General features: G+C 36.6%; 2 protein-coding genes across 2 annotated transcripts; one reads left to right on the top strand and one right to left on the bottom strand.

Moving 5' to 3' along the window:
• Positions 1-20: 20 nt before the first annotated feature.
• On the bottom strand, positions 21-4171 carry LOC112166965 (ER membrane protein complex subunit 8/9 homolog). The gene is made up of 5 exons (XM_024303902.2): positions 3871-4171; positions 3635-3781; positions 3484-3543; positions 416-579; positions 21-320 (listed from the first exon to the last, which is right to left on the bottom strand). Exons 1-5 carry the CDS (start codon positions 4075-4077, stop codon positions 290-292), a joined length of 609 nt encoding a protein of 202 aa, XP_024159670.1. The 5' UTR covers positions 4078-4171; the 3' UTR covers positions 21-289.
• Positions 4172-9816: 5645 nt separating this feature from the next.
• LOC112202730 (V-type proton ATPase subunit C-like) lies at positions 9817-10350 on the top strand. Its single transcript, XM_040505421.1, has 3 exons — positions 9817-9953; positions 10035-10103; positions 10292-10350. Exons 1-3 carry the CDS (start codon positions 9840-9842, stop codon positions 10334-10336), a joined length of 228 nt encoding a protein of 75 aa, XP_040361355.1. The 5' UTR covers positions 9817-9839; the 3' UTR covers positions 10337-10350.
• Positions 10351-10496: the final 146 nt, after the last annotated feature.

The raw sequence follows: 10496 nt of genomic DNA, 5'->3' as shown, positions 1-10496 counted from the left end.
TAACATAACACCAAGGAATTAAACTCAAAACCTTTCACCAGCTACTAAGTTTTGTCACATTTTTTGACATTTTGTTCAGTTCTACAACCATAGGCTACAATTGAAATGCTCTTGAGGCACAAATATACCATTCGAGTTCAGAGACATTTTGTTCGGTTATCCAGTTTTTTACATCTCGAAAAATTCTCAGAAAACAAGAAACCAATGAGCTTCAGGTCGGTCTAGCTGATTTCTTTGACCAGTCGTGCCTTGTCCTCTGATGCCCAGGATGAAGCTATTAATGCCTAGTTTACTTGAAGAGCTCTGGGTTCAGCCAATCCCTGTTGCATCAATTTTTCAATCAGCATTAATTTTGATCCCTAAACGTGAAAGAAAATTCTTGAGGATAAGAGATACGCTGTTGTATTGCACTCACTTGCTAATGTCATCAAGGTGATCATCAAAATCTACAACATCCTGCCATTTTTCAGTTGAGATGTGATCCAGTAGAACAACATTTGCTGAGGGCTCCTTGATCGTTAACTGATTTCCATCTGATCCAACTAGCTTCCAAATCCTCGATGCATCTTTTGTGTAAAGCTGATTTTTTCATAAAATAAAGAAGATTAGAAACATAAAAGCTGAAAGTAATTACGAGGGAGAATTCCCATGACAAATAATTACCAAAATTAACAAAACCATGTAAAACAAAGGAACAGAAAACAAAGCTAATATAGGAGAAGGATGAGAGTAGGTAAAGATGGCTTCGATATGCATAATCTGGACACGTAACTATGTGAAGGACTAACAATAAAGAAACATGTGAATCACACCACAGAAGAAAGATCATCTAAAATACCAATCGTTGTCATTTTATGTACCAATGGCTCTTCACTCAAGTGACATATACTGTCTTTTTATTTTCTTAACTTAAATAAACTGGTTTGTTAGTTTTTATTCGTTTGATTTTCCAAGATCAGAATACTAAACTAGTCATCAAACCGAACAAAGCGAAAGAGAGACTCAGAGTTTAGGATAAGAGGTTTGAACTGGATGGTCGAACATGGATGATTTTATTAGTTGGCATGTGAATAACATAGAATACTTTGTTGATTCAATGATATCATTAACAGTGCTCATTTTTCATAACCAAAAAAAAAAAAACTGGTAATCTGAATAGTTAAAGGAAATTCATATACAAAGAAAAGATGATCTGGATCATATCTCTTGCTATAGTTACAATCAGTATTCAAGTTCTGTCCTAGTTTACCACCGAGATTTCAGTGTTAGATTGTTCGATGTAACAACACTAAGGTTTCAATCAAGTAACCTGCAAGATGAATCTAATTGTATCCTACTCTCTTCTCCAAAATCAGAAATAGATTTCCATCAAATAATTGTAAGATACCCAAGTGTCTCAGAAGCTTAAACTATTGAAGAATTAACCAACAATGTATATCAAGCTAACACCTAAAGCATACAAAGAGCAGAGATTATAAAAATAATAATAATAATAATAATAATGCTTTAAAACTATATTAGACATGCATTCCAGTCCCAAAATCTTCAAGTGAAAAATCAAGTTATCAGACTAATAATAAGATTACAGCCTCTGATCATGTGCTGTAAAGTGGGGAATGAAACACTCCTGTTGTGACCAAGAGATGAATTGTTTACTGATTACTGTTTCCTTGTTGACAAACTTTCAGCTGCTAGCGTACTGGTATCTGACTACTTTTGTCTTGATATGATTTTGAACTCCTTATTTCTAAAGGTGATTAAATAGCACTCAGCCTCTAACAGAATATAGTACCCTGCCTTAAAGGGCTTTGTTTGGTGTTCATGACACCAAATTCATTCAAGGGTATGTCACACTTAAGGAGGCAGTAGCTTCCTAGTGTTGCTTCAAAAAATGCCCCCACTACAAAAAGTCATGATAACCAAAAGTAGAGTACAGCTCTCTCTCTCTCTCATTGCCCAAAATAACCTACTGCCGAGAAGTAAGAACAATAACAATAGACACTTATATGTAATTCAAATATTTCAATCATTTTGTATTTTCAATATTCCATTCATTACCCAAGAAAACAGATATTATTACCCTTTTCTCAAGACAGTCAGCATATTTTATGGTGCAAACTCCTAAGAGTATAATACCACAACCACAACACTAAAACCATTACTATAAAGAAACTTGTAATTGCTGCTGTGTTGCATAGAATAAAGCAAGGTCCATGAATATTGCAGATAGAACCTATAGGTGTCTGAACCATTCAATTCTTATGACAATTTTTGTTTTTTGGTCTGTACAATTCTTATGACAATAAACAGAAGTAAACTTTGAAAGTAACTACATCTAAAGAAAAAGTGGTAATTCAGTGGTTGGGCATATATAACCTACATTGTCAAACCCAAATGGGAAACCAAAAGGGAATTTTATACTAAAAAGGAGCAAAACAAAAAGCTTATGCTTTTAAAATGAGTAAGAACTACTGTAATCTGCTCCACTGATTCTTCTCCAACAATACTTAAATAGTAAAAGAAGCATATGCTTGGTTTAACATGCTTCACATGGGATTTAATGGAGCTGCCGACTGATGGCATAGCCCCATCTACTTCAAGAAAGAATTCACCCAAAAAAAAAAAAGATGCAGTGAACAGAATTGTTATGAAAAGTTCTGATATATCTTACATATTATAGAGAAATCTACAGAAAAAATATGAGTTGCCCACATAACATAGAGTGTAGATCAGAAATTGGAAAATTATGAACTGGGTGGTTGTTTCTATTGCCTATCTCAGCAACAGCTGATAAAGCAAGAAAACAAAAAGGTATGTTCTTCAAATGACATCTTAACTATAACTAATAAAATGAAAACTATAATGTGCAGATGGGCAGAAGGGAAGGTGACAGCGATGCGGCCAGTTACGGGGAAACGACGTTTCCTTTGTAAAGTAGGCTTTTTGATAACTAATTAGAGTTGATACGAAATGAATCACGGAAGAAGACATATCTGATGAATGAATGAATGATTCAGTCCCCTCCCACCCACACGATTCCTCAATTGAAGAGCAGTATCACTAATATAGCTTTGTCTGATTGATATGAATTCATTAGCTCAGATAAAGAGCAAAGCTAGGTATGCTTTTACGACAAAAGGTAACCTCATGTACCCCTATCGTTGGATTGACCTGAAAGTCTATGGATCCACTTCATAGACAAACTTGAGCTCTCTGAGGACTTTATCAAAATGCTAGAAAAGATATCTAAAACGTTTCATGTGACTACAAACACATAATTCAATTATCTTCTTCATCCCAGCAATCAACTTCAATCATTCACAGTCACTAGAAAGCCTAGAAATGCTTACCACACATGAATCCTCTACATTTTTAACTAAACATCATACTACACCCAGTTCATACACGAAAACAAAATAGAATCAAACACCCAGCATATCATGCACTAAGACAAAAGCAAATGATACACACTAAGATACCAACCTGGACCACGGGGCTCCGGTCCTTGGTCTTTGACAAAGCTCCAAGCTTCTTGTTATCTAACTGAAAATACATACACGCAGAGACACAAAATAAAACTCCAATCTCTCGAAACGAAAAACCGGAACTTCATAAATAGACAAAAATCACACACCAAGAGCACTGCAGCTTGAGGAAGGTAACGATAAATGTGATCACCAACATTCTTGGCGAGGCTTCCAAGCTCATGATCATCAAACCTCTCGTTTGCGTGAAAATATCCCACAATGCTCAGTCCTTTAGTAACAAAATGCTCCTCAATCTGAAACCAATCATCAAACCATGAATCAAAAATCAAGACGCACAATTCAATTCGAAGCAAAAGTGTGAATTTGAAATCGTGAGACTTACGAGGATGAGGGAGATCTCGAGCTGGGGGAGGAGGCCAAGCTGGGAGTGGAATAGAGGGACGGAGTCGGTGATCTCGACGACGTCGTTTTTGGGGGAGACGCGGCCGACGAGGATGCCGTTGACGGCGGAGGTCTTGTGCTTGAGCGCGTGTAGCACAAGCTTTATGTACGCGTTCTGCGCGATCTCGTAGCGCAACTCGCCGCCCATGACTCACTCGCCCGAGTTGAATTCAATTGCAGAGAGAGAGAGAAGAGAAGAGAGCAGAGTCCAGTATTTCAGTGTTTGTTGTGAGTTTGGGGATCTAGGCATTGTGTTCCACGAATTATAGGTTTTTTTTTTTTTTTTTCTTGTGTAAGTTACCGTTTCATCCTTTGTAAATTATATTTTGTATTATTAGAGTCTAATACTCTAATAAATAGGGGAAGGGCAAATAGTAGGTTTTTGAAAATGAGTCTTTCTAAATGTACCTTGCAAATTTCTATATAGACCCAGCAAAATTTATTTGTTTATAAATATTTCTAATTAAACCACCTAACTTCTCATATTAACCTTTTCTTGTACCCAGCTAAAGAAACAAGCCAACGAGGCGATGAAAACTTCCCAGCTTCATACCAATCTTCTTCGGCAGTTTCTGGAATTCCTAAAACGATCCCGATATCTACATACCTATACGAACATGGGAGCATGCTTAAGAAAATGTTCTTTATGTTTAGCAACTAACAAAATGTACTTGGCACACAAAGTAAAACAAAGTTGAGCTGCAACTTATCCAGGTTCATTCGGTGCATCTTCTGGATCGACAAATAACATGAACATATCCTTCTTCGGCTCATTTTCCAGGTCTTCCAAAATATCACCCTTTGATCAAAGAGGAGTAACATTTAGAACTGAAACAGCAAGCAAAATGACCCAAAAGATTCCAATAGCAAAATCCCCCCAGAGCACACCGAAACCCATTTGGCACCTGTATACACCATAACACCCAAACCCAGAACAAGCCATTCTTTGGTCTAAGAAACCCATTTTGGTACTAATCGAACACACCCAAAATCCCAGAACCCGAAACCAAGCGCCAGCAATTTAATTTTTGTCCTCCATCTCTCTCACCAACCACGGCCAAAGCCTCGTCTCTCCGATGGAAAATTCTGAGGTAGCAGTGAAGCCGAACTCATCTAAGTAAAGTTGTGCCTATAATTCCCTTGATTGATTCTCTTGTAAAAGTTTGAATGGGAGACAATGGGCTTAGCACTCGTCCTTTGTTGGGTACAAGATAAGGACAGTTTGGGAAATTAGGTGGTTTAATTAAAAATATTTATAAACAATTAAATTTGCTGGGTCTATATAAAAATTTGCTGGGTACATTTAGAAAGACCCTTTGAAAATTTATTACAAGTATTATTGACTTAATTAATACTAGCAATGTGTCGGACAATTCTTAGGTTCACCCGTAAGGTGAATGAGCATATTTTCCTTATTGTCGATTAAAATATTTTTATTTAATAAATTTATAATCTAACAGTCCAAATCTTAGATTAGCCTTTAAAGATCATTTTTTGTAAAAAAATCAATTTAATCGGAAATCTTTTAATTATCTAATTGAATCAAACAAATTGATGGTTCTAACAACACTTACTACTATTATGGTGAACCGTCCATGTATTTCATAGAAATGAATAACTAAAAAGTCTTCAATTTGATTGATTTTTTACAGAACTAATCTTTATATTACGTTATACGACATAAATGGTTAGATTAGAAAATTATAAGGTTATTATACGTTAATCGCAAGTGAGGGTGAATATGCTCATTCACCCAAGGGGCGAACCTAAGAATTGTCCCAATGTGTCTGCGTTTTTTGCGGTTGATATTATGAGGTTAATGAAAAATGGGTTGACTAAAGAATAGTGGTTATTTTTTTTTTTTTCGACATAGAATAGTTGTGGTTTGGTTACTCTTCAATTTTACACTTTTGTCTATTCATATTTTATTGGCTTAATTTCATAATTATGTTATGTAAGGATATTATGGAAATTTTAAAATTTGATGAAGCTCCTTGGCACCAAAAGAGAGCCTCCATTTATAATAGTAGAGATGAATGAAAAATAAAAGCTATTTTAGCGACCAATTTTCAAAACTCGCTCAAACATTTTTAGCTATTTTAAATAATTTATCATTTATGATTGGTTAATGAAAAATAAATATAATATCGAATGAATTGAAATTGAAGGATTACCTAGGTATAGTTATAGCTAAAGATTTACTCTCGGTGTTTTCTTGTTGTCAATGTAGTAGTGACTTGCTCTTGCACGTGGTCTGGTTGATTTGGGACACGGTGTTGATGAAGGGGAAGTGGCTGTTCGTAATGTTAGCCGTAGGGATTTATCGTGACTCTCGGAAGTGGTCTTATGCTATAGCCCGAGTTGAGGACCTCATTTACGGATCAGTTTGGTTAGGAGTTGGGCCTGTTTGGCTCATGGATGTCATTGTGGATGACGGACCCGTAAATGAGGTTGTTCTTAGGGAGGAGAGTGGGGAACTTATGTCCACCATCGGTCATTCCCGTTTTATGTAATCGTGTTATTTTGGAATAAAAAGTTTTTTTCATTCTAAAAAAAAAAAAGATGAGTTATTTGTTCTTGTTTCGCATCAATCATGATTCAGGACATAATTTTCTCAACTAACTTTTTATTTTTTTTGGTCTTTGTGTTATAGCAATAATTTCTTTACTCTTTTTTTTTATATAAATAAATTTCTTTACTTCTTTATGTTCAAATATTTTTAACAAAAGTTTCAAAACTTTTTTCATGAAAAAATAAATAAAAAATTTAAAAGTGATACAATAATTCAAAACTGGCCCTTTGTTTGCTTGTTCAAGAATGGTCTAAGAGCCACTAGGCTCTTTTACAAAAATGAAGAAAAAAAAAATGGTCTAAGAGCCACTAGGCTCTAGAACCATCTACAGTTAATACTAAAGAGCGCGCCAACGAGTGAACCAAAACGTTATTCCCGTACTAAAGCTGTAAATCATTCGTGGTAGCTGAATCTACTAATTTCGTGGTTTTGGTGCACTACAGGTTTACATAAATATAGCTAAATTCCATAAGAACACGCAAAGATAAGGCAGAAGCAAAAAGTTATTAGCTTCTACAAGCAGAGCAAAAGAGAGACGCCACTTAAATCCATTTGATCCAAGACTTGATATATATGGCAGAGGTGTGCGAACAAATGAGGCAAAGGAGTAAAGATCTCCGCCCATTGTTTGATGAACAAGGTTGAAAGGTCGTCGGCATCTGCAAAAAGAGGGTGCATGGTACAGGATCCGAATGAACCTTAAAATATAATTCGAGAGGCGTTCATGAATGCCAGGTTCTTTTCAATATCGGCTCATTCCATTACAGCTTCTGCTTTTAGGATGGAGTGTCGTACCATGACGTTAGAATTTTAGTTGTAGAGGGTGCTGGCTGGGATTAAAAGCTCCAAACCTTCGTCCCCAATCTACTAGTTATTTGGTCAATTTGTAAGTTATAGGCCAATATAATGGGGTTATTTATAACTAGTATCTCTATCTATGATAGCATCTGCATCCCTAAGCAGGGGATGTTAGAACTACACTAATCTAATGATATAAATCTATCTCAGAAAAAGCACATGTAAACAATGTTATATACGTAAACTTTATTTAGGATTGCAATAGTAAACGCAAAGCATATTAGGATTGCAGAAACATATCTATCCTAATATATGGATGAACTATTTAGGAGTGATATACTAGTTGTATCCTAATATAGGACTGAAACTTCATATCTCTCCTGATATCTGCAATGTATATAAACTGTACAATATGTGAAGGAATCTTACATGATGCTCTTGAATCATTCATCTTAGTCTTCTCCTGATTCCACCTCCAGTATTACTAAGAGGATGGGACTAATTTATGAGAACAAATTGTGTATCAGAAGGGACCAAAACGTTATATATATAGCAATGTAATAACAGTTTCTTCCATCAAGAAACTGCCATCACCCTTTAACTGCCATTTCAAATATATAACTTCTTGCAAGTTGCAACTGTCCTAATTTGATTTCAAATAAATCTAAACAGATAGGATAAGTATTTAAACTTATTTTAAATACAAACTCCAACAAATACTTATACTTAAGTGTATATGTTGTACATACAAGGTTTTCTATGTAATGTCTTGTTCATTAGGTTTTCTAACAGGGGATATAAGGTTCGGGGTCTAAATCTAATATTTGTCCGACGATGTAATAATGTATGTTCGTATTCGAGTTTTATGAACGATAGAGAAACTGTATATTGGAAACAAAGCAAAAATGTGCCGGAAGGATCCAAATCTTTTTAAATTGACGATGAATTTAACATTATCCCATACTATCGGAAAGAAAGTAGTACTACTAAAAGGCAGATGAACAAAAATTGAAACGTAGAAAAATTTAGCTAGCTTTCTTCTTCCTCAATCATGCATATAAATTGGAGTGGGATTCTGACATGCATGATAATAGAGAGGAAGGAAGTTATACATAGCTTCCAACAAAACCACCACTAAAAGATTATAAACTGCATACCATCTATTCAAATCTAGCAAGCAAAGGATCCTTAACTAGGAGGAGGATTAGGGAAATTCGACAATGATCGATGAGGATGATGGCCAGCTCTCTAATGCATCGAGTATTGACACATTGAAAATACTCGGATGGAAATAAACCTAGCCCCACGGGGTTGGAGAGGGGGCCCCGGGGGTGAATAGGATGACCCGGTAAAACCCACAACATTTTCAAAACTCAACAGCTTAATTTTCAGGATTGAAGAGAGACAAGGAATCTAAAAAAAATAAAGAACACATAATTAAGTAGAAGTCAAGTAAGAGAGATTCAATCACACAAAAATTGTTTGTGTAGTAAAACCCTCAAAATGAGATAATAATTGTGAGGCCGTAACTCTTGAAGGTCCTAATGAAAATCAACTCACTTAATGGAAAGATACAAGTACAATTGACTTACAATCGCTGACCTCGACTATTCTTGCTAGACCTCTCTCTAGACAGTTGTCTGATCACACTGATGTTGTTCTTCTCCACTGTTGAAGAACAACGGTGGGTGAATAGGCTGATCCAGTAAAACCCACAACTTTTTCAAAACTCAACAGCTTAATTTTCAGGATTGAAGCGAGACAATGAATCCCAGAAAAATAAAGAACATAAAAGTAGAAGTCAAGTAAGACATATTCAATCACACAACAATCCTAGGATTGCAACACAATCTAAATTGAAACGTACACTACTAGAATTGTGCCATCAGACATCACCACTATTAAATCGGTCGGAATTGCACGCGATGTAAAAAATACATCCTAACATCGGTTTATGAAATATCGATTTCTATTGTGATTATAAACATCGGTCGTTAAATTAACCGATGTGTAAAGTCTCATTCAAAAATTTTGAAAAATTTGCGGAGGGACTAAGTTAAAAATTTTAGAAACGCGGGGGGACTAATCTTTCATTCCCTCCAACACTGGACTTTTTTCACTTTGTCTGAAACTTTCAAACCTAACTCTCACTTAACTATGATTAACACCAGCACCTCCTTCAACGCCTAGAGCTTATTCTCCGATCTGAGCCGCCTTGAGCTCGTTCTCCGACCTGAGCTCGTTCTCCGGGTTCAGCTCTTTCTCTCTCGCTCTTCCTTAAAACCCTAGAGTTCTCCTCCTTCTCTCTTTCCGCGGCTACTGTCTCTCCTTCATTAGCCGCCTCCGTCCCCTCACCGGCGTCATCGCCTCTGCCGGTGCTTCTCGTCCAACGCCACCATGTCTTTGCTCCGAGATCCGAACCCCAACCGCCCTCCAAGGAGTCTATCCTCCTCAATTGGTGGGTGCGACTTCGAGCACCAAATGCCAGCGATAGATAGGAGTTTAGTAAGAGGAGAAGAGAGAGGAAAGAAATTGAAAGAATGGCGAGCAGGTACTGGGTGGTGTCTCTGCCTGTCCAAAACTCGGCGTCGTCTTTATGGAACTGCCTCCAGGATCAAATCTCCAAGCATTCCTTCGACACTCCCCTCTACAGAGTAACTAGTTTCCAAGATCTGACTACCATTCCCTCCCCTTTCTTGTTTGTTTTGTTAAATCTTGTTTCATTATTCTTGTAGTTCAATATTCCCAATCTCCGCGTCGGAACCCTCGATTCTCTTCTCTCCCTCAGCGACGATCTCTTAAAGGTATTCCTCCTCATCCTCCCAATTGCAGCCTCTCTATGTTCAATTTTGTTATTTAGTGTGTTATAATGCTGCTGTTGTGATACATATTATATTATTATTGAATGCGAATTGAATTTTCCAGATGTAATTGCTGGCAATTTCAATGTTATTCGATCTATTCATTGACATTGCAATTCCGCAATTTGCAGTCCAACAACTGTGTAGAGGGTGTTTCTCATAAGATCAGGCGTTAGATCGAGGAGCTAGAGAGGGTTTTAGGAGTCGAGAGTAGCTCTCTTACCGTGGATGGAGTTCCAGTGGATTCATACCTCACTAGGTATTCATTACATCACTTATCATTAGCTTTTCCATAATGTTTGTGTGTGTTTGTTTACCCACTGAATTTTGAGTTTC

Source organism: Rosa chinensis, chromosome 5, assembly GCF_002994745.2.
Source record: "Rosa chinensis cultivar Old Blush chromosome 5, RchiOBHm-V2, whole genome shotgun sequence".
In the NCBI taxonomy this organism is placed as follows: domain Eukaryota; kingdom Viridiplantae; phylum Streptophyta; class Magnoliopsida; order Rosales; family Rosaceae; genus Rosa; species Rosa chinensis.
Note: the sequence above shows the minus strand (reverse complement) of the source record. Positions and strands in the feature narration are given on the sequence as shown.

What these genes read in the sequence shown, in the direction of transcription:
- LOC112166965 (XM_024303902.2), bottom strand. Translation starts at nt 4,077, where the DNA reads ATGGGCGGCGAGTTGCGCTACGAGATCGCGCAGAACGCGTACATAAAG. An exon ending in ACCGGAGCCCCGTGGTCCAG is followed by an intron (nt 580 to 3,483) that starts GTTGGTATCTTA and finishes TGAAAAAATCAG; the next exon opens with CTTTACACAAAAGATGCATC. An exon ending in CACCTTGATGACATTAGCAA is followed by an intron (nt 321 to 415) that starts GTGAGTGCAATA and finishes TTGATGCAACAG; the next exon opens with GGATTGGCTGAACCCAGAGC.
- LOC112202730 (XM_040505421.1), top strand. Translation starts at nt 9,840, where the DNA reads ATGGCGAGCAGGTACTGGGTGGTGTCTCTGCCTGTCCAAAACTCGGCG. An exon ending in TCGACACTCCCCTCTACAGA is followed by an intron (nt 9,954 to 10,034) that starts GTAACTAGTTTC and finishes TTATTCTTGTAG; the next exon opens with TTCAATATTCCCAATCTCCG. An exon ending in TCAGCGACGATCTCTTAAAG is followed by an intron (nt 10,104 to 10,291) that starts GTATTCCTCCTC and finishes CGCAATTTGCAG; the next exon opens with TCCAACAACTGTGTAGAGGG.